This window comes from Panicum virgatum, chromosome 8N (genome assembly GCF_016808335.1).
Source record: "Panicum virgatum strain AP13 chromosome 8N, P.virgatum_v5, whole genome shotgun sequence".
Taxonomy (NCBI): Eukaryota; Viridiplantae; Streptophyta; class Magnoliopsida; order Poales; family Poaceae; genus Panicum; species Panicum virgatum.
In genome coordinates, this window is record NC_053152.1 from 33,828,437 (window position 1) to 33,854,127 (window position 25,691).

The following is a 25,691-nucleotide window of genomic DNA, read 5'->3' on the forward strand; positions in this document are numbered from 1 at the left end:
CGAAGTCGAACTCCTCTACATCCCAGTGCAGAGGAGCCAGCGCCTTGTAGGCTGCTGTTGGGTCCCATTCAGGGGTCGGCTCTCGGCTCTCTGAAGTAGGATCAATGGAGGAGGCGGAAAGGGAAGAAGAGGAAGAGGGAGAAGAGGAATCTCAAAAGGAGTTGGAGCCGGAGGAGGAAGAGATCGCCATTGCTGGTGCTGGAGGATTGGGGTTTTCTGCGCTACTGGCTCTGGGAGGAAGAAGGAGTTTGCTGTGGAGAAGAGCCGATTCGGGCGAGATTAAATAGTGAATAGATGGAAGACGGATCGGCAGTTTTCACGTTCTACGAGGAGCCAGTTGCAGAGACGTTGCGTCTTCCTTGGTGGTTGTAGTGTGTTTAATGAGCATTAACGGGAAGATGAAGCGACAGATTGGTTTTGAAACTATCATTGAGAAAACCAGGGGGGCATGTGTTATCGCCATAAATTAACAGGATTAATTTATGGGCCGAAAGCAAGATGGTCTTAAAGCAGAAGACTGAAGAAGATTTGTCATTGCTGGCCTCAGCATTCCAGATGATCCTTCCGTCATGTCGAAAGCTACCATCTTATCATTGCTTGAGTGCATCAAGAACTACTTTGCCTCTGCAACTGCACCTCCTAAGAGCTTTCAGGACAAGATTAGCAAGGAGTGGTTGAAGACATCCATGGGCTACAAATGTCCTGATGAATGTATCCTATTTGATGGGAGACAGTCTTCTTTGTGCATGGAAGATGGCCCTTTCATCGATGAAGCATTCTATGGTTCGGAGATAGCCTCATTCAAAGATGCCCTTGCGAAGATTGGAGTGATCATTGATGTTAGTTGTGGACAAGATCTTATTGCTCGGCATCTCAGAAGCCACAAGGATAGAACTACTATTTCCCGGATCTACATGTACTTGATGAAACATAATTGGAAGCCTGATAACAGCGCCAGCGATTGGAATTGGATACCAAACGAAACACAGGGCGGAGAATGGGTGAGTTCAAGAAGCTGTGTTGTTTATGATAAGAACAATCTTTTTAGCCTGCAGCTACATATTCTGGACAAATATTATAACAGGGAGTTGCTTGACTTCTTTTCAATCACTTTCGGTGTGAGGCATGGACCTTGTTCTGAAGACTATTGCAAATTATGGGCCACATGGGAGAACTCAGTCAACATGCTCGCTATACGTGATTGCTTCGCTTTCTGGAAGTTCATTGCAGTTAACTGGACCCAAAAAACAGAGGAACTTCTTTCTGGTTGTGTCAAGGTTCCAGTTTGTACCAATGGCCAGATCGTTTTACAAAACAAGGAGAATGTGTTCGTTCCTGATGATCTACTGCTTGCAGATTTATTCAACAAGCTTCATCATCAATCACTTTTCATCTGGTATCCTTCTTCCAGCCTACCATCCATGTCTCGAGCAAGACTTAACAGAATCTATAGTAACATTGGTGTTCAGAAAATATCCAAAGCAGTCACAAAGAATGATTCTTTGACGTTAGAGAATGGTCGTTTCAGAACAGTTGATTCGAGCAAGGTGATTAAGGTTGGCTTGCTCCAGATAATTATCTCATACCTTGCTCATCCTGCTCTTGACATTCCTACTGAAGAGAGGCAGGGGATGGTTTCTTGCCTTTTGAATGTGACAGTCCAAGAGACTGATGAACCTATCACAGTGGGCTATAGTGTAAGCTTGTCATCTGGAGAGGTTGTGGAGGTGATGGACTGCCGAATGATTCGGTGGGAAAGGGAGAATTCCAAGTTGTACATGCAGAGCAGCGATGGTGAATCCAGCTACGAAGAAAAGATTAAGTTTGCAACCTACTTTGCAGACGAGATATCTAAAGGAGTGCTCTTTGAGATGGCGGATCAGATCCCTTCGCTTGCTGAAATCATAAAATTTGGAAGCTTACTGGACTTCCAGGATGCTGCTGTTGGGTTCTTGCTGAGGTCCAAGAATCTGCAGCTGTTCCCTGAAGATGATTATTTTCTGAAGTCTTCAATGCTTGGTATGTGCCCTGAAAACTAAATCCTCTCAATGTGCTTTTAGACTTGACCAGAGTGTCATAATCATATAACCTACTGAAGTACTGACCACTGTCCCCAACTCCAATTTCTGACCTCTATCCACAGGTGGCAGCAAGAACAAGTAGTGTTCTGCAGAATATGCTCTTTTGGATAAGGTCGTGGTCAGTAAATTGTTCACTTATGCCCCTCCTATGAACATATATCGTTTGTGTTCATCAGCTATACTCACACTATGACATGGTCTTGGCAGGTTCCTGATGGTTTATGAAATATCTGGTGTTGCATCTGGAGGCTCATGAATGTGTCTGTCTTGCTGTCTTCTGTTAGACTTAATATTATTCTTAATGCTAAACTGTTATCGCTAGTTCAATCGGGGATTTAGAACCTCTTGGAACAAAACTTGTCAGTTGTTTCACTGCATATGCTTATGTATGTGTGATATGACACTCGAGTGTGGTGCTACTAAAGTACTAATATTATCATCAGTGTCTTGTGTGTGCTTCGTTGATTTCTGATCCCATTCTGTGAGTTGCGTTTGTATGAGATAACTGGTCAATGATTTCTTTAGCTTTTGAGGAAATTTGTTGCGGTGGCCAGTTAATTGCATGGGCTTATTTAGCATCACAACGCCATGCACATGAGTCCCAGATACTTTGTGGTATACCAGATATTTTACAGCTCAAGATGCAACACCAGAACTCAGTTGCCGTATACCATATATTTAGCTGCGACTTATGTCATGGTACTTTGTGATACTTTGGGGTGGCCAGTCTTTGTGATAGGCGTATCCGTAAGAATTAAGTTGCAGCCCTGCTGATGAAATTGAATCATATTTTCTTTTTTTGATGAAAAGACAGGGATCGTAGAGAAAATTTCAGGAAAAAATGGATAAAAACAAGGTCAGAGAAACCAAACAAAATGCACACAAGTCCCAGCTCCCGATCTCTTTGCTTAGCTTTCAAAATGCAGTACTCGATCTTGCTTTCATGCTAGTGACAGGCTGGTCAGCGTTAGTGGAAGACCGCGGCCTACTGACCTGTCTTTTTACAGGTTAAGGACGATTGAAAAAGGTTGGCCGTGGTGATTTAAAGCTGGTAGGATGTAAGAAGCCACCTCCTCGGCTCATTTGTGCTTTTCCTAAGGCACTTGGTACGAAAATATTCTGCTCCAAATTTCTCCTACAACGATCAATGGGAATCCATAATTTTTCAGTTGTGACTGACTTTTGTAAAGTTTGGTACAAAAAAAAAAGATTCATATTGTAAAGTTCACGCTAGGAAAGAAAAATAAAGGCTCTCCTGGTACCTTCGGTCCAGGGACTCAAAAGAGTGCTGGGACATGCCGAGTCCGTATAGCTGTTTGCTTTGGGTCACTTCGATGCACAGACGAGATGCTTTGCAGTACAGCGAGTCAGAAAGAGCTAGTACCTTACGATGTGCAGGGAAGCTATTTTCCTTCCCTGCTAAGTCATGAGATCGCGAGCCTCATCGGCTGCTCGTCTGACTATGCCTTTGTGGACGAAATTCTTTTGGATGGAATCCTAGAGCGGAAAAATTCTCTTTAGATTGCAGGATCGATGCACATAGTTGTTTTCTCCCTATGCAAGTGGGAACTCTTCGTTCCTCTATTGGGGTTCCAAATGCTAATGCATTTCAGTACTAATGTACTATGGTCTTGTTTAATTCTTTTGGCCAAATTTTTTGGACACAGAAATTTACTATTTCGGAGTGCTAAATAAAGTCTAATTACAAAATTTTTTTCAGGAATGGATTGTAATTCGTGAGACGAATCTAATGAAACTAATTACTCCATGATTAATTAATAATTAGCGGATGGTTACTGTAGACGAATCTAATGAACCTAATTACTCCATGATTAATCCATAATTAGCGGATAGTTACTGTAGCATCACTATTGCAAATCATGGATTAAGTTGGCTAATTAGATTCGTCTCGCGATTTAGAGCCCATTTGTGCAAAAAAATTTGTAAATAAAATTCATTTAGTACTCCATACATGTGTCAAAATATTTAATGTGATATTTTTGGGTGTAAAAATTTGGAATCTAAACAGGGCCTATGTCCTATTGGATATGGAACGCATATGTTCTAAAAGCCTACCATCCTGACCTGAGCGAGTGAGCTGTTGGAATTATTGACCTCGGTCAAGATCTAATTGAGCCGAAAGGCCGAATCCTAATCCAATTATTAATCCCAGTTAGTTGCTTTTAATCGGGAGACAAACTCAGCCCATTTAAAGGCCCAGCCCCAAGCCTACATCACTATATAACCAAGGAAAAACCCCTGGTTCGTGATTACTCACGAGTTAAGCCGTCAAGGTTAGCGTATCCCTAACCTAACCGATCTCTAAGGTGCTGGAAGGCTTGGAAGCATGGTGTCCCTCGATCTGCATCGACATCCATCCTGTTCTACTTCATCTACATCAGCAAATCTTCAAGAACAGAGACATCCATGATGACTACCGGTTCTGGTTAGTCCTTAAATCATTAATTCCGCATTAAGTATTAGTAATCATGATTAGACTAAGCTAATATCCTATTTTATGGTTAATTAGTTCTAACAATCGGTATCAAGAGCTTTCTTAGATCTTTCATGATTCTAATCCAGAGCCATTCTAAGCCTCTGTTGATCTTTTAAGCCACGTTCTTGCCTCTGTTTTTGTCGGTTCAAGATGCGTTTGGTTGCTGCAGTAATTCTTTTGCATGCAACTAGATCTAATTAATGTTTAATTAAGTTTATGAATGCATGATTAGATCTAAATCATGGTTAATTATGTTTCTGATTACAAAATTAGATCTAATCTAATTCAGTTTAGTTCAACTTTATGTTGAATCTTGATCTATTCATACTAAGTGCCTCGGAGTAGATTTAAATAATTATGTTTAATGCTAATTCATGATTAGTCCGAGGCAAATCAGTTTGTTCATGATTAAGTCAAGTAATTAAGGTTAGGGTTTACGGTTGCTGCTAAATTTTTCCCCAAAATCATGCCTCTGTTCATGTTAATTTTCCACAAATTAGTCTTTAGATCCATGAAATTGATGCATCAGTGAGCATTTAGAAGAAGGGGAATGCAAATTTTCAGATCGCATAAGAAATCCCCAATTTTTCCTAACCCTTACCCGACCAAAGTATGGGGATTAACTTATCTGCGTGGTATGAGGCGCTGGACATGGTGTTCTTGCACACCGCCGGTCATCAGCATGCACTGCAGTGGAGCCCCCCCCCCCCGACGGAGCCGCGCGCGACGTGGTCGCACGCGGTGCCGGCGGGAGGGCCCATGCGGCGCACCGACCGGCGGCGCACACCAGGCCCGCATGAGGCAGGTCCCACGGGACCAGCGCGCGCGGCCTAAGGTGGCGGCTTGCATGCGTGGGGCAGCGAGCGCCGGCCAGGGCCGCATCAGGCAGCGGCCGCGGGGCACAAGCAGCTCCCACGCATGAGGCCTGGCGGCGGGGCCAGAATGGCCTGGAGGTGCAGCGCCGGTGGACCACGCGGCCACACGCCATGAGGAGGCGGTTCCGGGCTCAAGCCGGTCGGCGTGCCAGCACGTTAAGCGGCGCTGCCGCGGGGCCTGCGCAGGTCCTGCGCTAGCGGCGCGCACGCAGCTCGAGCGCGCGGCCCGCTAGCGCACGTACAGCCGCATGAGGTGACGCCGGCCTGCTGCGGGCCTCGATGGCCGCGTGAGTTGCGGGTTGCGGCGGCTCGATCTGAGAGATGAGAAGGGAAAGGTAGTGAGGAGATTAGGGTTTTCAGACACACCTCACTCTTTTATACTGTACCACATCAGTTCGTGGCCTTTAAATCATGATGAACGGCTCAGATCTAGCCGGCGTTTGGGTTTGCTGGTTATTGGGCCGAACTGGGCCACATGGGCCGACTGCGCCATTTGGGCCGCACTAGCTGTGCTGTGCACTTTCGGCCCGCGTGCGAAGGGGAGTTTTTGGGCTTGTTTCATGAGTCTTTTAGCCCAGTTTAAATTTTGAAGCCTTCCGTATTTACTGATTTAATGATTTAAGTTTTATTTCCTCACTATTTAAGTTTAAAGGCTTTAATTAATTACTGTTGCACTTATAATTATCAGCCTTATGTTTATTTAATGCCCATAAGTATTTATTTCATATTCGAGATGTCTGTTGTTTATAATTTCGCAAATAAGTTTATTGCTTAATTTTATCTATGATAGATATTTCTCAAGTATGAATAGTGATTTTCCCATAATTTTGATGTTATAAGATTGATTTAAGAGTAACTATGGGAAATTATCACTGATAATGAGAATAATTATAGAAAATTAACACTGATAATGAGTTCATTTTTTGGGCTATAAGTGATTCTTGTTATTTCAGCACAATTAATTCATAATGTCAAATCTGCTTGTTAAATGAGAAAGAATCTAAAGACTAATAAGCCTTATCATTTAGTGCAAATTAAGTTTAAATTTCAGTGCAACTAAGTTTAATAATGTTTCTATGCACTGATTATATATGGTAAAGTTTAAGGTTTTATGAGGCCTATATTTACAGTGAAATTTGATCTCTTCATGATTTATGTGATTTTACTGTTTAAGTTTGAGTTTTTTAAAAAATTCAGAATAAGTGTATTTGCCTTAATGTTTCCATTGATGAACATTGCATTAGTTCGCATTGTTTAAGCTGAAAAAAAATTATATGTTTTCCACCATGTACAATTAAGATGCTCTCTAATAAGTTTCAAGCTTAAGTGATTTTCCATCACAATAAGCTATGTCTTAGATTAATAAGAAATGCATGAATTATTTTTTATGCTCTAAGATTAAATAATGCATCACTTGCATTATTGTCCCCATAAGTACTTGCACTATTAGCACTTTAAGACATTTGGAATTTTTTCAACTCGTGCTGATTCTAAGTCATAAGATTATGATATTGACTAAATATTATTATTTGGCTTTATCATTTTAGATGCAAGCTACATGAAGGATATTAAGCAATTTAATGGCATTGACTTTCCTTTATGGAGGAAGTTGATAGAAGGCATTCTCGAGTTTCTAGAGCTTGATTATGTGCTCTATACAGTCAAGCCATTTCCTCCTACTTCTGGTATTGAGGACTATGATGAGAAGATGTATGAGTATCACTTCAAGTTAGAGCAATGAGAGAATGATAATAAGCTTGCCAAAAGAATCATTAAGCGTTCAATCTCCGATGGCATAAGGGGAGTTTTTGATGATGATGAGGACAAGACTGCTTGTGGTTTCCTCTATTTAATTGAGATGAGTCATAGGCAAGTCTGTGTAAGTTACCTCATCAAAAGATTAACCACTTCACGTTATAATGGGCATGGCAGATTGGCAAAGCACATACATTAAATGTTGGACATAGCTTATGAGTTTAAGGTTTTTGGAATTAATCTCTTCGACTCATGTGTGGAGCATTATATTAATCAATCTATAAGAGATCCATGAGGTCGGGGGAGTTTTTCTTATAATTAGTTGATAGAAATAAGTTGAAGTTCATACAGTAGAGAGCATCATTTAGAATTAGTTAGTAGATTCAATATTTAGTTTGATGATATCAATGTACTTTTTGATGAAACTTTTGTTTCTGCATTAATGAGTATATTTCTCTAAGTTAAGTGATCATCTTTTATATCATCGAGTTTTAAGTTATTATTATTGTTTCTCTACAAGAGAAATTTTCATAATTTTATCATGAATATTTTAACACGTGAGAATTAGATGAGATAAGTTAAGTGATGAGACCTTGTCGAATATGTGGCACACTCACATATGGACCACAAATTCGAAGGGGAGAGTGAAATGTCTCATCAATTCATAAGATGCTCCAATTAATAAAGCTAGTAAACAATTACTCTTGTAAGATACATTTATTATAAATCTCTCCGTAATATTTCATTGTTCATAAGCTCATGGCAAAATTAAGTATAAAGTTTTAAGTATAAAATACTAGCTGGTGCTTATACACCAATATACTATGAGATGCCTCTAAATAAATGGAACCAATGCGAAAATTTATTTAGAGTAAACTTGTAATTAAATCTGACCACCGTTATTTTAATTATGAGTTTCAGCTAAGTTTCGCTTGTTTTGCCCACCGGTGATGCAAGTTGTTACTTATTGCGTGATTATAATCAGACCAACGTAGGGTTATTATCATGCGCTTATTTGCATTTCATTGTATATGATTACTAAGTTAGTTTAAGAGCAATTTTATCATGCTAAGACATGATTATTCAAAGACCATTGTGATGGGAAAGCCAATTGTCTCAAATAAGTGTGATTTTATTTTTTATTCTGGCCACCGCTGGGTACGGGATAATTTTCATAGGTCCTGTTGTTCTATCCATTTTCTGGGCACCGCTATTGTGGATTAGTTCAATTTGGATCAGAGATGATTGAAGTATAGTTGTGTTCATGATTCTGGCCACGGCGGTTTTGTGAACATTTAATCATAGCTTTGCTACTCTAGTTTATTAACTAGCCACGGCTGGGGTGGGCTAGGATAGCAAAGAAAGCTGATCAGTGTTATAGTTTTTGTCGTGCCAAGATAAATATTAAAAGAGCTACCATTGTGAATTATTTCAGATAAGTTTAAGAGCCGACACTTCTAATATTCTGATTATTCAGAATTCAATGGAAGCTCATAAAGAAGGATGGAAATAGAGAAAATCTTAATGAGATATAGGATTAAGGGCCGACACTTCTAATATTCTGATTATTTAGAATTCAATGGAAGCTCACAAAGAAGGAAGGAAATAGAGAAGAAAATCTCAATGAGATATAGGATAAGTTTTCTCTATATCGATAACTTGAGATGAGATATATGTCTATCTATCTATATGATTTGATATATATATCGTGCCATAAGTATTTCTCCAATTTTCATCCAAATTCTGTTGAGGATTTACATTAGTTGTTTAACCATGACGGAGATACGTAATGTTTAATGACAATTTAAGTTTTGGGCACAAAAGTAATAGCCTCAGTTATTTTAAGATTAATGGATGTGAATTTTGAACAATTCATATCATGGCAATTTTCTGATGGAGTCAAGGCAATAGGCTGTAATGGGTCTATAAGTTTTGAAATGTGATTCCAAAGGAAACTAAGATGCTAAGTTCATAGGTAACTATGATTCATTTTATAAAGTAAAGGTGGATTAATAATTATCCTGATACTCTAAGGTGAATATTTTCTCCATAAGCTGACTAAAGTAAGAATGCGTTCCTAGTTTTTGGGGGAGCATAATACTAAGATGGAGCCATAGTGAGTGTTGGGATTTGTCACTAAAGGGCGTATGTTAAGAAAGACTCTAAAGTGACAACATATGAATGCATACACAGTCATGCCTGTTTTGTTTGTATGATATAGCAAATTTCGTTATAAGAATAAAGTTAAGAATAAGATAAATAGGAAGACGTTCCTAAGGTATCAGTTTTGAAGCTCTATGCTAAGCCCTATAAGTAATTGACTTAGCATGACAAGCCGGAATGCTTGATAAAACTTTATTAGTTTTAGTCCAGGGGAGGTCCACTGGAAAAGGTGTTAAAAGATAGAAACACCATAATAACATGTTTATTTAATTAAGGTACTTTTCAGACAAGATTTTGTAAGAGTGTGTGGATATAAATATACACAATTAGTTTTATGTCTTTCACTCTTACATATATGAGCAATTCTGCAGAAAGCTCTAAAATAAGATTGGCATAGTTAAGGCTAATTTTGTATAGCATGTTTTAGGCAGGCATGTGACAGTCCAAGAGACTGATGAACCTATCACAGTGGGCTATAGTGTAAGCTTGTCATCTGGAGAGGTTGTGGAGGTGAAGGACTGCCGAATGATTCGGTGGGAAAGGGAGAATTCCAAGTTGTACATGCAGAGCAGCGATGGTGAATCCAACTACGAAGAAAAGATTAAGTTTGCAACCTACTTTGCAGACGAGATATCTAAAGGAGTGCTCTTTGAGATGGCGGATCAGATCCCGTCGCTTGCTGAACTCATAAAATTTGGAAGCTTACTGGACTTCCAGGATGCTGCTGTTGGGTTCTTGCTGAGGTCCAAGAATCTGCAGCTGTTCCCTGAAGATGATTATTTTCTGAAGTCTTCAATGCTTGGTATGTGCCCTGAAAACTAAATCCTCTCAATGTGCTTTTAGACTTGACCAGAGTGTCATAATCATATAACCTACTGAAGTACTGACCACTGTCCCCAACTCCAATTTCCGACCTCTATCCACAGGTGGCAGCAAGAACAAGTAGTGTTCTGCAGAATATGCTCTTTTGGATATGGTCGTGGTCAGTAAATTGTTCACTTATGCCCCTCCTATGAACATATATCGTTTGTTTTCATCAGCTATGCTCACACTAAGACATGGTCTTGGCAGGTTCCTGATGGTTTATGAAATATCTGGTGTTGCATCTGGAGGCTCATGAATGTGACTGTCTTGCTGTCTTCTGTTAGACTTAATATTATTCTTAATGCTAAACTGTTATCGCTAGTTTAATCGTGGATTTCGAACCTCTTGTGAGAGACCGAAAAGGCGACCACAGGGGGGGTGAATGGGAGCCGATAAAAAATTCTTGCAAACAAAAGCTCGGCTTATAATCTCCAAATAAACACCCGACCCTAACGTCCTAGATGAAGTGCGTTGTAGCTATGGAGAAGCTACACAAACACAAAACAACCTTAGGAACAAGTGTGATCAAGCGCGGAAGCAAACACGAGAAACAGCACAAGAACGAGCACGGTATACTAACACCAGTTAAACCGACGTGTGAAGAAATACTCCACCGGTTCAACCGACGTCACAGAGCCGGCAGCAGAGAAGAAGCACTCACCGGTTAAACCGATGCTATGGTTCAAACAGCGTCGGTTCAACCGACGATAGCACACCGGATAAACTGACAAAATCCAAAACGAACACCGGTGTAGTTGTCCAGAGAGACCTCAAAATGGACTAAAAGGCACCGGTTTATCCGACGATTTTAACTCCAATGCGCCGGTGCAGTTGTCCAGAGGAGAGCAAAATGAATCCAACAATGCACCGGATGAACCGACGCTATGAAAATTCTATACGCCGGTCAAATGATCAAAAACAGCACGCTGGAAACATGCACCGGTTGAACCGATGCTTAGGGGGAACTAAAACACCGGTGCAACAAGTGAGCAACAAAAAACCCTAACACAGGAAAAACCCACTTACCGGTTGAACCGACGCCAATGAGCACAAGCGTCGGTTTAACCGGTGCTCAGAAGAACTCTGTCCAAAGACATTTTTAGACCGCGTTCTTCCAAGAACTCGATGATCGAGAGGCCAAATCAAGTCCAAATCTCACCAAATTTTGCAGGCATGATCACAAGGGACTTGTGAACACATCCACAGAAGGAATCGACGAATTACTCCATGGTTTGGGAGAAATCGATGAAATCCTAGGCAAGATTGGGGTTTTCTCAAGAACGCCAAAAATTCAATTTGAAGGAGCTCATGAATCCGAAGGTTTTAGGGCTATGCAAGATGGATTAAGAGCACCCAACAGAGTCACAAAATCGTCAAGAAACAACCCATCATCTCGTGCTCAAGATTCGTCGAAGGAAAATCGAAATCATCCAAAACAAAGCACAATTCGTACGAGATTGAATTGAATTCAAAACCCCGGAGGGCACAAGGAGGATTGGGCCTCCTTTCCCGATCTATCTCAGTACAAAAACTCAAGAATCCATACCTCTAATCCCTAGTCCTAGAGAGGAGAGAGAGGGAACCGAGAGGGAGAGAGGGGTGGCGCCAGGAAGTGGATGGTGGCGTGTGTTCTGTCTGTGGCTGGCTCAAAAGAGAGAGGTGAAGGGTGAGGGGTATTTAAGGTGGCCACGCAGGGGTCCAAAATACCCTCGACTCAAACTAGACACTAAAACGCACGTAGGGGAAAAACCGGAAATATGTACACGATCTCATCCGACGGCGGAGTTTCTTTCTTTGACTCGAAGCCTTCTCCGCGATGCCGCCATGTCGATGAAGATCCGGTTCACGGTTTTGGGGGGGGGTCCGCGAAACCTGGGTAAGTGGCCGGTTTTGAGAAAACCGCCAAAACTCCACGCACGGGAAGATTCCAGCCTCCACGCCATGGCCCTAGACGCCGTTCCCGCCTCGGCCTTCTGACGGCCCTAGACGCCCATCACCTCCTCGCCCGCAGCGAGGAGGTGACGGGCGTCTAGGGCCGTCAGAAGGCCGAGGCAGGAACGGCATCTAGGGCCACGGCATGGAGGCGGGAATCTTCCCGCGCGAGAAGTTTTGGCGGTTTTCTCAAAACCGGCCATCTACCCGGGTTTCACGGACCTTCCAAAACCGTGGAACAGATCTTCATCAAGATGGCGGCATCGTGGAGAAGACTTTGTTCCGAAGAAAGAACCTCAGTCGTCAGATGGGATCGTGTACAGAGGGATGCTGCAGACCAACCGGTCCCTGGCACCGGTCTGACCGGTCCATGGAACCGGTCTGACCGGTCTCCGCGGGTATAAATACCCCTTCACTTGTATTAGGTTAGTGCGGCTTTTGTATTCCGTCCGTGGATTGTTCTGCTCCTCCCAGGCCGCCGCCCCTGTGTCTCTCTCCCCGTTCTTCTCTTTAGAATAGGATTTGCTTATGGATTCGTGAGACTTTGTATTGGATTTGATTGGGAATGGGGACCCTATCCTCCTTGTGCCTTCTGGGCTTTTGAATCAATCCAATCTCGTCCCTCTTGTGCTCTTTTGTGATGGATTTTCGTTTTGTATTTGGTGCACATGATCGCGACGGTTCGTAGAGCTCTTTGTAGTGATTCCCGTACCCCTAGCCACGTGCCAAACCATCTGGAATCACGAGTTCCTACGAATTGAAGTTTTTGAGTTCTTGAGAAACCCCGATCCTTCTCGATCTTCCCTCAAATTCTCAAGTTTCATTGATCTTCTGGGAAAGATCTCTTGGGGATATGTTCGCATGTTAGTTGCGGAGGTGTCCTCCAAGTTTCGCTGGATTTGGACTTCGTTTGCTCGAGATTCTCCTTTTGAAGTCTTGTTCACGGGTTTTTCTGGGTGGCACCGGTCAGACCGGACGGCAAGACCGGTCAGACCGGTCAAGACCTGTTTAGACCACGACCGGTCAGACCGGTCCGTTGCACCGGTTAGACCGGTCCAGGCAGACAGTTCTGCGATTTGTTTCGTTTTGCTTCCGCGAAGTTTCCTAGGGTGTGCTGCTGTGAGATTGCTAGTTCATAGCTATTCTCACATACCTTAGATTGAGGGCTTGCGGTGATTTTCGGGATATAGGCCGACGGATCAATTTCGAGAGAAATTTTGATCGGCTCCCATTCACCCCCTCTGAGCTCCGGTTTCGGTCCCTCACGGCTCCCGATCTCTTTGCTTAGCTTTCAAAATGCAGTACTCGATCTTGATTTCATGCTAGTGACAGGCTGATCAGCGTTAGTGGAAGACCGCGGCCTACTGACCTGTCTTTTTACAGGTTAAGGACGATTGAAAAAGGTTGGCCGTGGTGATTTAAAGCTGGTAGGATGTAAGAAGCCACCTCGGCTCATTTGTGCTTTTCCTAAGGCACTTGGTACGAAAATATTCTGCTCCAAATTTCTCCTACAACGATCAATGGGAATCCATAATTTTTTCAGTTGTCACTGACTTTTGTAAAGTTTGGTACAAAAAAAAAGATTCATATAGTAAAGTTCACGCTAGGAAAGAAAAATAAAGGCTCTCCTGGTACCTTCGGTCCAGGGACTCAAAAGAGTGCTGGGACATGCCGAGTCCGTATAGCTGTTTGCTTTGGACGAGATGCTTTGCAGTACAGCGAGTCAGAAAGAGCTCGTACCTTACGATGTGCAGGGAAGCCATTTTCCTTCCCTGCTAAGTCATGAGATCGCGAGCCTCATTGGCTGCTCGTCTGACTAATCAATTCTTTTGGATGGAATCCTAGAGCGGAAAAATTCTCTCTTTAGATTGCAGGATCGATGCACATAGTTGTTTCCTCCCTATGCAAGTGGGAACTCTTCGTTCTTCTATTGGGGTTCCAAATGCTAATGCATTTCAGTACTAATGTACTATGGGCTCGTTTAATTTTTTTGGCCAAATTTTTTGGACACAGAATCTTACTATTTCGGAGTGCTAAATAAAGTCTAATTACAAAATTTTTTGCAGGAATGGATTGTAAATCGCGAGAAAAATCTAATGAACCTAATTACTCCATGATTAATCGCGAGACTAATTCATGCGAGCGCACGAGAGCGCACGAGGAGGCCGGCGCGTGGGCGCAGCGCGGGCCCGTGCGTGTGGTGCTGTGCGTGGGGGCAGCGGACGCCTGCTCGTGGAGGGCGGCGCGTGCGGTGCTACTCGTGGGGGGCGCGGACGTCAGCAGCAGCAGGCAGGCTCGTGGGGCTGAGCGCGTGGGGGCGGTGGGTGCTGCCCGCAGGCGCGTGGGAGGCAGCAAGCAAGTAGCAGTAGTAGGGGAGGAGGAGTAGACACCATGAAGGAACCCTAGCAGGGGGTGTGTAGGGGAGGAGCCGGGCGGATCTGCGTGCCCCACAAGCGGGCGCGGCCGGCGCGAGCGCGTGGGCGTGGCGCCAGGCCGGCGCGTGGCCGCAGCACGGGCCCGCGCGTGCGGTGCTGTGCGTGGGGGCAGCGGACGCCTGCTCGTGGAGGGCGGCGCGTGCGGTGCTACTCGTGGGGGCGCGGACGTCAGCAGCACTAGCAGGCAGGCGTGTGGGGCTAAGCGTGTGGGGGGGGGGCGGGTGCTGCCCGCAAGTGCATGGGAGGTAGCAAGCAGGCAGAAGTAGTAGGGGAGGAGTATACACCATGATAGAATCAAGGTAAAATCGATGGTTTGATTCAGTTCGTGTAGATTGAAATTTGTTTGTAGGACGAATTAGATGCGGCCTCTAGATAGATTCAGCTAACTTCAGATTTCGGTGCTGTGATTTGCAGGTTAAATCACAGAGATGTGCAATTGGTAGTTAGAGTAAGGTCTTTTTCCAGCTTGCCTGATGGGGGGCTAAAAACTTGGCGGCAGGTTAAAACTTTGCCAACACAAATTATTCACTTACATAGTTTTGGGATGTTGCAGTTAGTTAACTTCATTGCTGAACACTACATGTGGGGTTCAAAGCAACATGTATCTTTGTGGTGTGAGTTGGAGAGTGACTCTATTGAGATAAAATCTGATGAGCAGTTGTTTGAGTGTTTTGATCTCAATGTTGACAAAGGAACAGTTCATATTGTTGCTCAGATAGATGATTTTGAGGGACCATTGCAGTGTTCACCAACGAAACGTAGGTGTCACGCTTCCGTAAGAAATAGAATACCCACAATTGAGAGAGCCACAAATGTGAGAGGCAAATCCACATCCAAAAATGAGACAACCACACATGACAGTGTAGGTGTCGGTGAGGAGAGCATGTACTCAGACACAGATTCACTTGTGGCAGCTAGTGATAGCAGCTATGACACATATTTGGCTGCAGCTTCTGACTCTAATGATGAAGGCTCTGACCCTGAGTTTGACCCTGATGGTGAAATAGTTGATCAGGATGACGAGTTTAATCCTCCCCCATTGTCATATGATGTTGATGCTCCTTGTATTGATGTTGATGTACTCTTTCTGGATGTTGATCAGTGCAAATCTGCAGTTACACACCGTGCTATATTGAACGATCATGCTTTTTGAGATTGTCAAAGAGGACAAGACCAGATTTAGAGCAATATGCAAGAGTGCTGCCAGTGGTTGCAACTAGAAGTTTTTTGCATCTACAAGCAAGAAGTATATTGGCTGCAAGGTACCTCATGTTTTAACTAACAAAACCCTACTTTTTGTGGCTGTTTTTAATTTTTTGACTCATAAATCATTTATATATGTGGCTGTTTATGCAGGTTAAGACAAGTGGCCCAAAGCATACTTGTGGTTCAGTCAATAATTATGGCGGAACAATGGCCACAAATAAATTGGTAGCTGATAGAGTGGTGGATTTGTTGAGAGATGATCCTGAAATAGGTCCAAAGGAGTTGCAAGAAAGCAATTGGTACTCCTACAGGTAGGCAAAGATTGACATCTTTTAGTTTGGCATCATTTTGTACCTTGTTGTCTTACATGCTATAAATTGTGCACATGCAGGTTTGGTCATTAGTACTGATGCGGGCAAAGTAATAGAGGGAGCTGTAGACGATGTGTACCTAGGAGTGGAACATAGAGAGTGCATGAGGCACTTGTGGAAGAACATGAAGAAGAATGGATTCACTAGTGAGTTTTATGGGATGAATATGTGGTGTGATGCCAAGAGCTTTACAATTGACAAATTCAACTATTTCATGGGAAAGATAGAGGAGAAGGATCCCAGTGCACTTTCATGGTTGGATGATAACCATCCATATGTGTGGAGTAGAAGCAAATTCAGCGAAGAATGCAAGGTAGATTACACCAATAACAATCTATCTGAATGTTTCAATAGTTGGGTGTCCAAAACCAAGAATTATTAGATTGTGGATATGCATGATAGGATAAGACAAATGATCATCGAGAAATTTGTTTTGAGAGCGAAGATTGGTAGAAATATGCAAGGAATAATCATCCCATCTTTTACCAAAACTCTCGATGTGAAATCCAAGTCAATCAAGGACCATGAGGGACTTATATGTGGGTCTGGGACAGCTGAAGTAACTGTGAATAGATTTAGGCATGCCGTCAACTTGGAGCAAAAAACATATACTTGTAGAGCTTGGCAAGTAACTGGAAAGCCGTGCAGCCATGCATTAGCTTTCATTGCAAAGCTCAGTAGGAAGGTACAAATGGATGAGTTTGTCCATGGATACTTCTCTGTTGATAGGTTCAAAAAGACATATGCATGTACATTCAATCCAATGACATCCAAAGACAGCTAGCCACATGTTGATTTAGGCTACAAAATCAACAAGCCCAAGTTGGGAAGGAAACCTGGGAGACCAAGAAAATCTAGGATCAAGGCATATGATTGTTGATGCGAAACGATCACACACCAAAGCCCGAGAGCCTCGTACGCCAAGCTCGGACTGCACTTGATTCAAACCAAGGCATGCCAGTCAATTTGACCAGTAAATTGACAAGGAAACAACAAACCATCAAATACGAGAGCGTATCGACTGGATTTCTGAATAACTCTCACGCGTAGTATCGGCAAGGCTCTGCCGATACAGAAAATGACAGCAGATCGGGTATAAAAAGTGTGTATTAAAAGCGGTTTGAGAGGAATCGACAAGGAGCTGCCGATACTGGTATGCAACTAGACGGCTAGATCTTAAACCGACACATGCCAGATAACAGTGCAAAAACCCATGAATGTATGGATCTAAGCAAAGCTAAGCTTACAACCGATCTAATCAGCTTTTCAAGATTTAACATTATAACCAGAGAGCTTACAGCCAATTAAACAGATTGCTAAGCCGGATAAATTGTGAATAGATCTAAACGAGAAAGCAGCGATGCGCCCGAGATCAAAGCTTAGATAAATTCGATAACTTTTGAATAGATCTGAATGAAGCCACAGTGATGCACCCAGAAGCTAAAGCTCAGATTTACTCTGTAAATAAAAACTTACCAGCAAACCAAGTCGCTCGAATATGAGACATCTTTGATTAGCTTGAAAGAACTCACAAAAAAGGAAAAATATGGCGAAGCCACCGATGGAAAAGTAAATTGCAAGTAGAGTAAAGTTTTGTTTGGTGGATGTGTATCAATCTTCTACAACGACCGGGGGCTCATATTTATACCCCACGCTAACAAAGTCCTAGCCGATTATGGCAAAATACAATCTCGAAGAAACTATTTTTGATAAAAAACAACGCCTTCGAAATCAGTACTGTCCCGAATCAGATCTTCTCACCAACTGCTGGGACTCCCAATCGGTAACAAATCGCGACCGATCCTCTTCTCCACGTACCACCGCTGTTCATTAGACTGGCATTTCTTTCCTTCGTTATTTTCTTGACGCATGCCAAAAAATGGTGTCAACACATGCCCCCAGTTTCTGAGTGAAATATCCTTTTGCTCCAAAATTCTCTCTTCAGCCGCAATTATTTCCTTCAAATAGTTGCTAGAAAAGCGCTCCATGCCATTCCTCGAATCCAGCACAAACGGCTCATTAACTTAGAATCCCATTTTCTAGGGGGGTTACTCTATAAATACAGCAACACACTCTTCCCCTTTCCCTTTTACCAGCCCACACCCTGCAATCAAGCTTTTCTCTCTCCTCAAGAATTCATCTGCTCCGCCACTTCCAAATCTCCGATTGAATCTTCCCTAGGCAACAAGACCCCACCCAAGCTTCGTGATGACTTCTATCTCTGAGATCCCTCAGGTAAGTAATCTTTTATCCTCCTCCTCACGCTGTCATTTTCGATCTGTGGCATACAATCGTTCTTACCTCCTTTACCGCCATGGCTCTTAGGCCCTTAGGAGTTCCACCATCATCCCCTTCTCCGAACAACCCGGCATGATCTGTTTGGGTCCTATGGGCAACCCTGACCCAACTAGTATAATCAATCTGGAAACCGGTAGAATCCCCCATAAGGCTTCCAACATGACCTTAGATTGGTCCCAGGCTTTCAGATCTTGGCTGAACGTTACCCCCGGGTGGAGGAATTGGTTTCGCAGAGTAGCAAATGCTCATTGGGCCGTCTGGGAACAATATGACATTAGCCAGTGTCTGGATTTATCTTTATCTGAGATGATCAAGAATGAGCCGATGCTTATATCGGCTTCCTTCTTCTGGTCTGATGCTATCAATGCCTTCTTGTTTGGTCATGGCCCAATGACCCCAACTTTGTTAGATGTCATGATGCTGACTGGCCTAAACATTTCTGCCTTCGATTGGTCCTTCGACTTTCTGGATAAAGCTTCCTTCAGAATAGAGGCTAGGACCATCGGCGGGTGGAAAGGGTACATCACCAAGAACACGAAAACCGGCTGTATCATTCAGAGAGCACACAACCTTCCTCAACATGTGGCTCGAGAAGATCATCTTCTGTGGAAAAATAGCCGGCCCAACAAATAATACCCTCGAGATGGCCGAAACCTTAGCGGGTGGAAATCCAGTCCCTCTTGGAAAACACCTCCTTGGATCGGTCTACCACCTGCTTCATCAGGTATCGGTCAAACTTAGGGCCAATCAACCGATTTCTAACCTTAGAGGCCCCTAGTGGTTTATCCAATTATGGTTGAACATGTATATGCATAAGACCATGGGAATTAAGCTGTAAGAAATATCTTTCCCATCAGAATAATTTGCCGAAGGAAGAAGAGATAGTCACGCGCCGATGTACTTCATTCGGTGAAGTAGCCAAAATGATTGCCAATGACTCCAACATCTTTGGCAAAACTGATTTCTTCAACTGCTTTTACAATGGGTTCACCGAGGACTCCACCATTTGGTTTGCATACCATGATGACAACAAGAAATATGAGAATCCATTCAAGTTCCATCTTGACTCTTGGAAGGATGATGAAGAAGCCACCAGCATTATGAAAGAAATCATCTCTCCAAAAATTCTTCCTGCCAATTTCACATCTGGAAAAAGTCCTATTGGCTATGAGTTCTACTATCCATCAGTGGTAGCCAGGCAATTGGGATTTATCCGAGTACCACCCCTTCTTTACTTTGCCGATAAAGTCCAAGCTAGGAACACGATCGACAATGCCCTTGCCTACAACCGGCTGAAAGGTTTGGAACCAAGGCACTAATGATGAGGTATGTACGAAAAAACCTTTCTGTTGCACCTTCAACTTATATTTTCTTTTTCTCTGTGCTTTAACAATTACCTTGGTAGGCCGAAAGTGCCACTCCTTCAACAATCAGCAAAAGCGGACATCCGAATAACTATGCCCCACCAACCAACTATCCTCTCATCGAATAGGACGCACCATCCTTAGCTGATGTTGCCGCTGGTAAGAAGCGTAAGATGACTAGCACCAAGAAACCGGCCCGCAAGACCCCAGGTTCTTCCAGCCAAACCTTGGCCATCACATCAGCACTAGATGCCGATGCACCAACAAATGCCTCCTCCTCTTCATCAGAAGGTAACAAATAATTCCTCATCCTTCATTTCATTTACGATTTCTATCTTGCTGACCATACTTATCGATCGGCATCCAAAGACACAACTGTCGATCCATCCACAGAAGCAGATGAGGAGGATATCCCAGAGATCATCTCCCAAACATCTCCAAAAGTTCAGGTAACCCATCGTCCGCTTATGTTTGCCTATAACTTTCCAGATGTCATCTAACATCTGTCTTCTTAACCAGATTCAATGCCTTCCTTCTAAGAGGGCCAGAATAACTTCTTCGTCAGTTCAGGTAATATCCACCTCCTTTTCATTTCCAGTTTACTCCCCTTTATTCTGACTCACTGCTTCAGGGAACGACAATCGGCATGCAAGAGTCGCCGATCATACCACAGGATATTCCTGTTGACACCGGTATCCCAACATTGTCACTCAGGTCTTCCTCTGCACCGAACGCTGATGAAACTCGTCTGAAATAGGTGATGCCGTCTCCTTAACAGATCTTTCAAACTAAGAGGCAACAATCTAATTAATCATCTTTCTTATTCGTCAGGCACAGGACAGTCCGGATAATAGCCTATTTTCCTTCTAGCTTGGAATAACTACAGGAGAGGATGAAGCTATATCATCGACAGAATCATCAGTGCTATCAGAAGACATCAAGGCCAAACTCCAAGAAATTCTACAACTTCTGAATCAGGACATTGGCCAACTTGTCCAGGATGCTGAACCAATTCGTATCATCCTAAAATCTCTGAAAGGCAGCCTCCCAAAATCTCTCGAAGAAGCATTGAACCCTGCTGCATATATCGAGAGCCATCAGATTCCAGTCCTTAGGGCTCAGAAGCATCTTTCTGATCAGCTCCATCAAGAGCAAACGATCAAACAGAGGGTCGACCTGAAAAGTTTTGCAGAAGAGACTCATGGAAAGGTCGTCTCCTTGACCCAGTCCAAAGCAGAAATGGAGCAATCCAAGAGAGACTTAGAGGCCAAGTGAGAATGTCTCGCCAAAGAGCTGGAACAAGTAGATCAAGAGATTGCCGATGTGAACAACAAACTGTCTCAGCTTCCATCTGCACTTCAACAGCTCGAAGCAGAGAAACACGAGCAAGCTCACCAAGCCTATCAGCTTCATAAGAGTCTTCAACCAATCCCTGGTTCTGTTGAAGCTGATAACAAGGAAGTCCAGGAAGCTAATAATATTCGCCTGTATGCGATAGTGGAGATCCAAAGTGCTCTCGGATCATTGTAACATGCTCCCTATCCTTCTGTGGTGATGCCGAAATTTTAGCCAATGTAATGTAAACAATGCTAGTCATCAACTCCATAACATTTTGTCTCATAACGCACATTTCCACCTTCTATATATTTGGATTTTATTGTCCTAAGGTCGATACAAAAATATATCGGCCATCCAGTAATCGATGTTATGGAAACACCATCAGCTTTCTCTTACATTTTTTGTTCTAAAGGCGTCATCTAACATGTCGGCTATACTTTCAAAACTAGCCGATGCTTAAATCATCGGCTTTACACATAGCCGTTCAAGACTCATCTGTAGACTTAGTTGTCTGACTTGACGACATCTCATAATCAGCAATCTTCAAGAACTCTGTCTCCCATGCTTGACCAGAGAAACAACTTATCCTCCCATAACTCCATTCACAAGCTTCTGCTGATGCAATACTGAATGATGAATCGGCGGAAATGACTACAACAACATAACCTATCCATTGTATAAGACACTGATGCATAGTAGACGGTATGCAACAATTGGCATGAATCCAATCTCTCCCCAGCAGCAAACTATATGAGCTCTTACCATTGATAACAAAGAAAGTGGAAGGAAGGGTCTTACTACCGATTGTCAAATCAACACACAATGCTCCAACAGCTGGAGATACAACTCCCTCAAAGTCTTTGAGCATCATGTCCGTCTTGGTTAGATCTCCATTGCTTTTTCCAAGCTTGCGCAACATAGCATACGGCATTATGTTCACTGCCGCACCTCCATCGACCAACATTTTTGTTACAGGCTTACCATCAACAAACCCTTTCAAGAACAAAACTTTAAAATATTTGCACTTTTCATCTTCCGGCTTTTCGAAAGTAGCTGGTATAGGTTCCACAGTTGAGCAACAGCTTCTTCCAAACTTTGCTTTTCATCATCGCTATCTGGTGCCATGAACTCACTGGGCAACATGAAAACCATATTGACAGGTGCAGCCGATGACCTTGGACTTTGTCGATTATCAGCCCTTGGCTTGACACGCCAAACTTCAGACTTGACTACCTTCTTCTTGGGAGCCTCCTTTCTTTCTTCCTCCAACAACTCTATCTGATGCAGCCTCTGAACTCGCCTCTTTTGTGATCTGGTCAAACCCGCTGGACACCACTGAGGCCGATCAATATCATCATGAACATGCACTTTTTCTGGATCCCTATGATGTGGGTATTCATCCGGAACTCGAGCATTAGCCATCTGCTCGATTCGCTCATCAGCAGGAATCCTTCCTCCTGCAGGATCATGTAGCCTGGTCCTACCCCCCAGTCGATCATGTACTGAAACCCTGCCCCCCAGCCTATCATGTACAGGGATGCGTCTGTCATCATCCCTTTCTCTGATGATCGGCCCTCGAGACCTCTGGTTGAATCGTGGCTTCTTGTACAATCGGTCTTCACGGTAGAAACCGTTGCACTCTGGACAGTTATCTACTGTCGGTAGAGTCAAGCCATCCTCCTAACTTTACACAAAGAAAGGACACCTCCAATGCCCTTCATGATGCCGCACAGCTTCCTCTCTATATTGTCGCCTTTCCTGGTCACGCTGGAACTTGTTCAGCAACATCTAGGACGTGACCTTCTTCTTTGGTGCTGCAGACCCTTCAGCTCTCTCCCGCGGCTCCTTGCCCTTAGCTTCATCGGCCGATATCTGAGCCTTAGGATCAACAGCTCTAGATTCCTTGGCCGATTGTGAGGTGAGCATCTTTGCAATGCATTTCTTTTTCCTCCAACATCTACCATGTTAGTAGGAAATAGGTGCCCATCTATCTTCATTGGCTTCTTGGGTGTCTCAAACTTGAGCCTATCTTGTTCGATAGCCGATTATATCTGCTGACGGAACACTTTGCACTCATTTGTATCATGAGAAGTTGCATTGTGCCACTTGCAGTACTTCATGTTCTTAAACTCTTGATCTGTCAGGATCTTGTGATATGGCTTCAACTTGATCTGACCTTCTGACAGCAATAGATCGAAGATTTTGTCAGCCTTTATAATATCGAACCCATAATTCTCGGGTTCCTTGTTGCCAAATGGGCATGAGATCGGCTTCTTGTTGTTCTGAACCCACTCAGCCGATCCTAGTATCTAGTCATCATCGGAGTCGGAGGAATCTGAGTAATCAGCAAAGTTAACTTTCTTCTGAAAGTTACTCCTCTTCTGCTTGTAGGATTTGACCTCCCCTGTCATCTTGTGAGCCATCTGACTGATGTTGTAGAACTCTTGAGAAACATACTTCTCCTTGATATGTGGCAAGAGTCCCTAGAAAGCAACTTCTGCAAGCTACTGATCAGACAGAACCAAACTGAAGCACCGGTTCTTGACATCACTGAATCTTTGAATAAAAGCAGCGACCCATTCATCGTTCCTTTGCCTCAGGTTGGTCAAATCGGTCAGCTTCATCTCATGTATGCCAGAGTAGAAGAACTGGTGGAACTGCTTCTCCAGATCAGCCCAGAACAGTATGGATTTGGCTGGTAACATTGTAAACCAAGTGAAGGCCGATCCTGAGAGAGACATAGAGAACAATCGCACCTTCAATGCGTCGTTCTGTGCTGCTTCTCCACACTGCATGATGAATCTATTGATGTGCTCTACTATGGAGACCTCCCCTTGCCCAGAAAACTTAGTGAAATCTGGCAACTTGTCCAGAAAACTTAGTGAAATCTGGCAGTGGGATCTGATCATACGCAGCTGGATATGGCGTCTTGTACATCAAATTCTGCTACTTTGGCCTTAAACCAAACTGATCTCTCATCACCTCAGCAATCTTAGATGCCCAGTCAATCTGTTGACCAGCAGTTGATGCTGACTGTGACGATGGTGAAGCCATCGGCAAGGCTGCCGATGTTGACTGCGGACTGGGTGTAGCCATCGGCTGAGCAGCCAATGCTATCTGTGTGACGTGCTGAGTGACTTGATTGGGTGGTTGCTGATAGAGAACCATCTCATTACTAGTATTGGCCTGCGCTGACCCCTGATTAGCTTGTTGCTATGCCATAGGATGCATGTTTGGCACATTCACATGACGAATGTAGCCAGTTGTAGGATCATGAAATATCCAAGTAACTCCATTGGTGTGAGGAAGTCTGGACACGAGGACCTCTGTAGGAGACTTGGGCTGTATCAGCATTGCTAGATTCTGCTAATGAGATGTCGGTCCAGAAGCCGACACGTTGGTAGGTCCCGTTGGCGATGGTGTTGATGCAGTTGGAGCCGCTGGCTGTGGAGCCACCGTGCTATCTTGAGACTGGGATGGCTATGGAGCCGACGTAGTTATCTGCTGATTCGCTGGCTGCGAAGCCGACAAGCTTGCTTGCCCTCCTGTAGATGGAATAAAGGACTCTAGAGGCATGCCATAATCAGTAGTAGGATCCCACCCCGCAGGGAATCCTGTCATGAAGCCTCCCTGTGCATGTGTGGCCATTGGCGTAGAGCTTGTAAACACAGGGGCGAACTGAGGCGACATTGTTGTACCAATCGGCTGTGAAACTTCAATATTTCCCTCTGTTTGAGTCTGAGGGTTAATCGGAGGCGTTGCAGTAGCCGATCCGGTAGGGGCGAAGACCATCTGACTAGCTTGCAGATAGGCCGGTCCCACGAAACCTTGCAATCCCCCCTCTTGTAGTGTCTTCAGCACAACATTGTGAACAGAATTGGCCATGACCGAAGAGTGGCTTATGAAAGCCTATCCGACTGCTTGATTCACCATATGTGCCATCCTGTCCTCTTTTTGTGCCTCATCATATGGTGGGAGAGTAGGAAAATCAAACTTCTTGAATACCTCTCCACTCCTATTTTTACTGAAGGATAGAAGGCACCGCTGCTCATAAGCATCAGTACCTGCCTTTAGTTCTGCCTTCTACTCATCCTTCAGCTTGTCCTTGTCGATTGGGATCTGGTTGTTTGGTGTAATCTTGTCCTTGTCGTCGGACATGTTGATTCTTCTGGTCCCACCGAGCGTGCCAAAAGATGTGTTGACGCGAAACTATCACACACCAAAGCCCGAGAGCCCCGTACGCCATGCTCGGACTACACTTGATTCAAACCAAGGCATGCCAGTCAATTTGACCTGTAAATTGACAAGGAAACAGCAAACCGTCAAATACGAGAGTGTATCGGCTGGATTTCCGAATAACTCTCACGCGTAGTATCGGCAAGGCTCTGTCGATACAAAAAACAACAGCAGATCGGGTATAAAAAGCGTGTATTAAAAGTGATCTGAGAGGAATCAGCAAGGAGCTGCAATACCGGTATGGAACTAGATGGCTAGATCTAAAACCCATACGTG

General features: G+C 43.7%; 2 protein-coding genes and 1 long non-coding RNA gene across 8 annotated transcripts; all 3 read left to right on the forward strand.

The window, feature by feature from the left end:
- Positions 1-530: 530 nt before the first annotated feature.
- On the forward strand, positions 531-10,583 carry LOC120685724. Of its 3 annotated transcripts, none has more exons than XM_039967800.1 (4): positions 531-1,652; positions 9,807-10,173; positions 10,298-10,353; positions 10,443-10,583. In XM_039967800.1, exons 1-3 carry the CDS (start codon positions 570-572, stop codon positions 10,315-10,317), a joined length of 1,470 nt encoding a protein of 489 aa, XP_039823734.1. In that variant the 5' UTR covers positions 531-569; the 3' UTR covers positions 10,318-10,353; positions 10,443-10,583. The 3 variants fall into 3 exon arrangements, 2 of the variants coding, with proteins under 2 accessions (XP_039823734.1, XP_039823735.1); XR_005679710.1 differs by lacking the exon at positions 531-1,652 and adding an exon at positions 4,296-4,527 and having other exon boundaries at positions 7,001-10,173; XM_039967801.1 differs by lacking the exons at positions 9,807-10,173; positions 10,298-10,353; positions 10,443-10,583 and adding exons at positions 2,144-2,199; positions 2,289-2,558 and having other exon boundaries at positions 531-2,019.
- A 4,246-nt stretch (positions 10,584-14,829) lies between these two features.
- On the forward strand, positions 14,830-17,136 carry LOC120686041. Of its 2 annotated transcripts, XR_005679938.1 has the most exons (4): positions 14,830-14,901; positions 15,017-15,864; positions 15,959-16,119; positions 16,200-17,136. It is a non-coding gene; the product is annotated as an uncharacterized LOC120686041 (long non-coding RNA). The 2 variants fall into 2 exon arrangements; XR_005679937.1 differs by having other exon boundaries at positions 14,838-15,864.
- A 1,141-nt stretch (positions 17,137-18,277) lies between these two features.
- On the forward strand, positions 18,278-21,470 carry LOC120684448. 3 transcript variants are annotated; one of them, XR_005679301.1, is made up of 7 exons: positions 18,278-18,414; positions 18,505-19,803; positions 19,883-20,132; positions 20,211-20,290; positions 20,361-20,411; positions 20,473-20,598; positions 20,673-21,470. XR_005679301.1 is itself a non-coding variant. In XM_039966310.1 (5 exons), the coding sequence occupies exons 2-5, from the start codon at positions 20,015-20,017 to the stop codon at positions 20,596-20,598; spliced, it is 375 nt and encodes a 124-aa protein (XP_039822244.1). In that variant the 5' UTR covers positions 18,278-19,803; positions 19,883-20,014; the 3' UTR covers positions 20,599-21,470. The 3 variants fall into 3 exon arrangements, 1 of the variants encoding a protein (XP_039822244.1); XR_005679300.1 differs by having other exon boundaries at positions 18,278-19,803; XM_039966310.1 differs by having other exon boundaries at positions 18,278-19,803; positions 20,473-21,470.
- The last annotated feature ends 4,221 nt before the right edge of the window (positions 21,471-25,691 follow it).